Consider the following 6,000-nt stretch of genomic DNA (forward strand, 5'->3'; position numbering starts at 1 on the left):
GCTATTACCGGCTAATGGAAACCCTGGTGTGTATCCTACCTGAGCAGAGGTGTGAGTAGAAGCCCTCGCCCTTCAGCATGAGGAGGAGGGAGCCCCATCCCAGCAGCACGGCAGAACACAGCAGGTTCTCCAACACCGCCGTCACAGCTATCCACCAGCGCCTACTATAGGCCTGGAGGAGAGAGGGCACCATTGCTGCTCTGACAGAGAAAGAATGCAGAGAGAGAGAGAGAGTGTGTGAGAAAATAGAAAAGTGGAGAGAGGGAGAGAGAGAGTTTAATCAATACATGTAGATGTTACAGCCAACAGTACAGTATTAGACTACACATTTCCAGCTATAGGCCAGCATGTCACTTTGACAAGGGGACACTGGCTAGGATCCAGTGAATCACCTCTCTGGAATCAGAAAGAGTTCAAAAAACAGAACAGCTCTGACCAAACTAGGTCATGGAACATCACCCACCAAACCCCCTGGTCCTTTTTCTGAATAAATAGCAGTTTTAGTTCAAACCAGGAGGAGATACCAGTCTGCCTCTACCACACACACACAACAGAAGACAGGTGACCTCAGTCTCTGACATGACCAACAGCCAATATCAAATAGCCTTCTGCCCGGTCATGATCGCCTTAACAAACTTGTAAAAAAAAGGACTAAGCGAGCAGCTGAGAGAGAAAACGACAGTGCAGTGAAAGAGGGGGAAGTGGGGAAAAAAAGAGTGAGGGGTGGTGTCTGTGTCAGTGGACTTGAGTTAGCCTAAGTGGGGGTGGGGGGGTAGACAGGCATGAACAGGAAATCCATTCAACAAACTTTATGACGGGGTCCTGTCTGTGACTGTGTAGTCTGGGCATGTGTGTCTGAAGGACAGAGAGTGTTTTATTGAGAGATGGCTGAGAGAGAGAAAAGGGTGTGTGTCGGGGGGAGAAAGAGAGGGAGTGTATGTGACTGTGTGTAATGGGATTAGGCATAGTCCAGCGCACTCCTTTGTGCCAAGAAAGTATCTGAAGAGGGGGATTTCTCTTGTAACTGACACCCCATGCTGGACACACAATCACACACACGGCTCCCTTAACCCTCTCAACAATGAGTAACATCTTTACAGGCACTTAGCAACTTATGTCTGTAAATGTGTTCTATCTGTGATTCCGAGGGAATATTAGACATTGACTGGCAGCGACAATAACACTCCACAAACAACAATGGTCCTGCCGTACATACAGTTGAAGTCAGAAGTTTACATACACCTTAGCCAAATACATTTGAACTTAGTTTTTCACAATTCCTGACATTTAATCCTAGTAAAAATTCCCTGTCAGTTAGGATCACCACTTTATTGTAAGAATGTGAAATGTCAGAATAATAGTAGAGAGAAATATTTATTTCACCTTTTATTTCTTTCATCACATTCCCAGTGGTTCAGAAGTTTACATACACTCAATTAGTATTTGGTAGCATTGCCTTTAAATTGGGTAGCAGGTTGGTGGTCTGTTGATATCCCTCTAGTGGTGTGGGGGCTGTGCTTTGGCAAAGTGGCTGGGGTTATATCCTGCCTGTTTGGCCCTGTCCGGGGGTATCGTCGGACAGGGCCACAGTGTCTCCCGACCCCTCCTGTCTCAACCTCCAGTATTAATTTATGTGTCGGGGGGCTAGAGTCAGTCTGTTATATCTGGAGTATTTCTCCTGTCTCATCCGGTGTCCTTTGTGAATTTAAGTATGCTCCTTCTAATTCTCTCTCTCTCTCTCTTTCTCGCTCGCTCTCTCTCTCTCTCGGAGGACCTGAGCCCTAGGACCATGCCTCAGGACTACCTGGCCTGATGACTCCTTGCTGTCCCCAGTTCACCTGGCCGTGCTGCTGCTGCTCCAGTTTCAACTGTTTTGCCTGCGGCTATGGAACCCTGACCTGTTCACTGGATGTGCTACCTTGTCCTGGACCTGCTGTCTCTAACTCTGAATGATCGGCTATGAAAAGCCATATGACATTTACTCCTGAGGTGCTGACCTGTTGCACCCTCTACAACCACTGTGATTGTTATTATCTGACCCTGAAGGTAATCTATGAACGTTTAAACATCTTGGCCATGTTCTGTTATAATCTCCACCCGGCACAGCCAGAAGAGGACTGGCCACCCCTCAGAGCCTGGTTCCTCTCTAGGTTTCTTCCTAGGTTCTGACCTTTCTAGGGAGTTTTTCCTAGCCCACCGTGCATCTACATCTGCATTGCTTGCTGTTTGGGGTTTTAGGCTGGGTTTCTGTACAGCACTTTGTGACATCGGCTGATGTAAAAAGGGCTTTATAAATAAATGTGATTGATTGATGGTATGTATCAGCTAAGTATAGGACCTAGTCCTAGTATCTACAGCACTGTCACATGAATTGGACTTCCAGAGAATCCCCTCCACACATACAGGTAGGACTACAGACAAAAGGCCTGGAAAAGCTGATCTCTGTGCTATATAAGATAAGAACGAGATGTATCTCCGTGTGTGCCTGAAGTAACCTCTGTGCGCTAGTGGTAGCATGTGCATGAGAAATGATAGAAACATGTCACGTGGTGTGCAAACTGAGTTATACAAGTCTGTCTCTTACTTTCCATCCTCTGCCTATCTCTCACCTCACAAGATTTCCCACCTCTCCCCCCCCCCCCCCCCCCACATGCTGTTATCACTCCTTCCTTCCCCCTGGTCTTGAGTGGGTCGTTAGTCGTTAGAAAGAGGAGAAGGGTGACTGTCGTGGTGTAGGAAATGCAGACATTTTCTTGATGGTGCACTACTCAAAAATAAAACGTCTAAATTCTATCCTCTTGCCTTTGATTTAACTTCACCATTCAACAAATTAATTCAACACTTGACTGAAAGACCGGTTAACACTCAACTGAATGATTAATCGACTAGCACAGTCCTGGGAGCTGAGGCTTGCAAACAAGTAGGAACACAAAGAAACAGCTCATTTTAGGTTAACAAACAACTGGCGTCCCCTATCAAATTACAGTGTGTACTGTTTGTGTGTGTGGAAGAAAGAGTGAGAAAGGGAGAAACACAAACCAATTTTATTTCCTGCAGTACCTATATTGCAGACTACTGCACAACCCTATCCTAGCTAGGATACAGCTGAATGATGCAATGCTGTAACTAACTTCTACTTGATATTTACTCAGCTCTGGACAAGGCTGTGTAGGTAAGAGGTTTGAAAATGTGTGGTAGTAAACCCCGAAACACCCTAAACAAACACACCCCTGCCACGTCCTGACCAAACTACAATAACAAATAACCTCTTATACTGGTCAGGACGTGACAGGTAGCCTATTACAAAGCGTTATGAAATGGATATTATTACAGAGCATTTTTAAAACGAATTCTCTTTAGTTATAACAAGTGAGGCCATGTATTTGATTATTGTGACTCATCACGTGAATCAATTTGGCTCTCTCCCTCCTCTCTCTCTTCTGACCCAAGGGATGATTCTGAATCTGACCTTGACCAGTTCGGTTTACCAACCTCCACAAGCTGGACAACATGTCAGCGAAAACACTTTACTTTCAGTTTTCATTCAAAAAAACGAAGTAGTGGCGTAAAGTAAAAATACTTTAAAGTACTACTTAAGTCGTTTTGGGGGGTATCTGTACTTTACTTTACTATTTATATTTTTGACAATTTTTACTTCAATACATTCCTACAGAAAATAATGTACTTTTTACTCCATACATTTTCCCTGACACCCAAAAGTACTCGTTACATGTTGAGTGCTTAGGAGGACAGGAAAATGTTCCAATTCACACACTTATCAAGAGAACATCCCTGGTCATCCCTTCTGCCTCTTATCTGGCAGACTCACTAAACACAAATGCTTAGTTTGTAAATGATGTCTGAGTTTTGGAGTGTGCCCCTGGCTATCAGTACATTTAAAAAACAAGAAAAACATGCAGTCTGGTTTGCTTAATATAAGGAATGTGAAATGATGTGTACTTTTGCTTTTGCTACTTAAGTATATTTAAAACCAAATACGTTTAGACTTTTACTCAAGAAGTATTTCACTGGGTGACTTTCACTTTTACTTTAGTCATTTTCAATGAAGGTGTCTCTACTTTTACTCAAGTATGAAAATGGTGTACTTTTTCCACCACTGTTAGGAAGGAAGTTCACTCTTGCTGACCTTTATTTATTATCTAACCTTTATTTAACTAGGCAAGTCATTTAAGACCAAATTCTTATTTGCAATGACGGCCTACCCCTGGCAAACCTGAACGACGCTGGGCCAATTGCGCGCCGCCCTATGGGACTCCTAAACACGTCCGGATGTGATACAGCCTGGATTCGAACCAGGGACTGTAATAATATATGTATTAATATATTATTGTTCTTTCAAACCTGCCTGTCGTTGGCGCGTGTGAACGTTCCGTAGTCGTTACGCTCGTTACTGTGAACTCAGACTTCGAATTTTCATTATACGATGTGTGATTTGCACCACGTTGTCCTTATACGTGTGAATTCTACAGTTGAATTTTGAATTGTTTTACATTCCAAAGCGCCAGCAGGTCAAACGAACGACGAAAATGAACGAGTCACTCGGAAAAATAAATAATGACTCGTGTCAGTAAAAAGAGTCATTCAAAAATAACGAATCAATCGCAAACTGAGCATCACTACTAAAAGGTAGTCCTGCCCTAATTAACCGCCATATTTATTGTCATCAAAACATAGATCAACAAGCAAATATAACATAACAAATCGATTATTATCATTGCAATAACGCATTAACAAGCACATATATCTCTGAAAGTAACTAAAACTCCATCCATTCGTCATCTGGTGCTTACCTTTGTGGGTATATTTGGCACTTGCTAGCTTTTAGTGTCGTTTTTAGATACAAAGTCAACGAAAATATGTTGAAGTTTCTAATAACAAAATATGACTTACTTCAGCTGTTTTTCTTTTGAAAAATAAATAACACAACGTTGACAGAACGTTTCTTGTAGCTGTAGAAACACTTCTCTACTATTTCGATGTCTTCTCTTCCCCTCCTAAAGCAAAATACGACTCTAATTCATATCAAGCCTACCCCGTGATCTTCGCGTGTAGTTACTTGCACCGCATAATGTACACTTTTTTTCGTCTACTCCCTCTCTCTCCATTTTCTCCCCCCCTCCAAATTTGACTTCGTAATTCGCTCCCTCTGTATTTTTTTCTTCCTAGAATCGTAGCCATCCGCCCCCTTTGTCACTTGGTCACATTTTTCCTTTTGGGGGCATGGCTTTCTCTACCAGCGAGGGCTAATGTTGGGTGCCCGCTACCTGTAGGTTAGCCTACTAGAAAGTGGCAATGATGAAAAAGTGAGTGAGGAAGACGATGTTCAGCTCTTGACATGAACCCCCTAAAATTAAAATAAGAAAACTATACATATATTAGAATGGGTGACATGGGTTCAATACGTTTCATTATGACATTATGTTTCACATATTTTCACCTCTATCTGTGAGTCATGTTACAATGTTGAACAACTGCCACTGATGTGCCACGACAGTCTTCGTTCTACTTCGATTAGGTTTAACGGCGGTTGGCATCCAATAAATATTGCATTACCGCCTCCTAGTAGACTGGAGTATAAATCCCTTATACGTTGCTTGAAAAAAAATGTATACATCGACAAATACCCTACCATCTAACACTACACTCACAAAAACGATAAACACCACACTATCCCAGTACTTAAATCTATTTAGTCCTACCTCAGGCCAACAGCCTGAAAGGATGGGACACCACCAACACACCCTGTAACTAAATGTTGCACACCCAAATACCTCTCTGCAGCTGCCACCACAACCTCAATTTTCTGCGACTTATGTTCCATCCCTGCAGTACAGTTGATAACCATTGCTATAAATGCTAAAGATCCAATCTTACTGAAACAAATATATCACTTGTTGGCCTATCCCTCTGTACTGGTACAGATCTACTACTCACACCACTCCTCTTAGGATCCCTCCCCCTTGACCCATCTTCCTTACT

General features: G+C 42.7%; 1 protein-coding gene across 2 annotated transcripts in view; it reads right to left on the reverse strand.

The window, feature by feature from the left end:
• The window catches only part of slc43a1a (solute carrier family 43 member 1a), a 33,737-nt gene extending 28,487 nt beyond the window's left edge, over positions 1-5,250 (reverse strand). Inside the window, exons 1-2 of one of the 2 annotated variants that reach the window (XM_014199546.3) lie at positions 4,912-5,250; positions 40-195 (exon numbers count right to left, since the gene is read on the reverse strand). In XM_014199546.3, the coding sequence (XP_014055021.2) occupies positions 40-193 (154 nt within the window). In that variant the 5' untranslated portion in view covers positions 194-195; positions 4,912-5,250. Of the gene's footprint in view, positions 1-39; positions 201-4,911 lie in introns of both variants that reach the window. The other variant, XM_014199545.3, reaches the window with a different exon arrangement.
• Between the last annotated feature and the right edge of the window lie 750 nt (positions 5,251-6,000).

The sequence above is a fragment of the Salmo salar genome, chromosome 05 (assembly GCF_965601325.2).
Source record: "Salmo salar chromosome 05, fSalSal1, whole genome shotgun sequence".
Taxonomy (NCBI): Eukaryota; Metazoa; Chordata; class Actinopteri; order Salmoniformes; family Salmonidae; genus Salmo; species Salmo salar.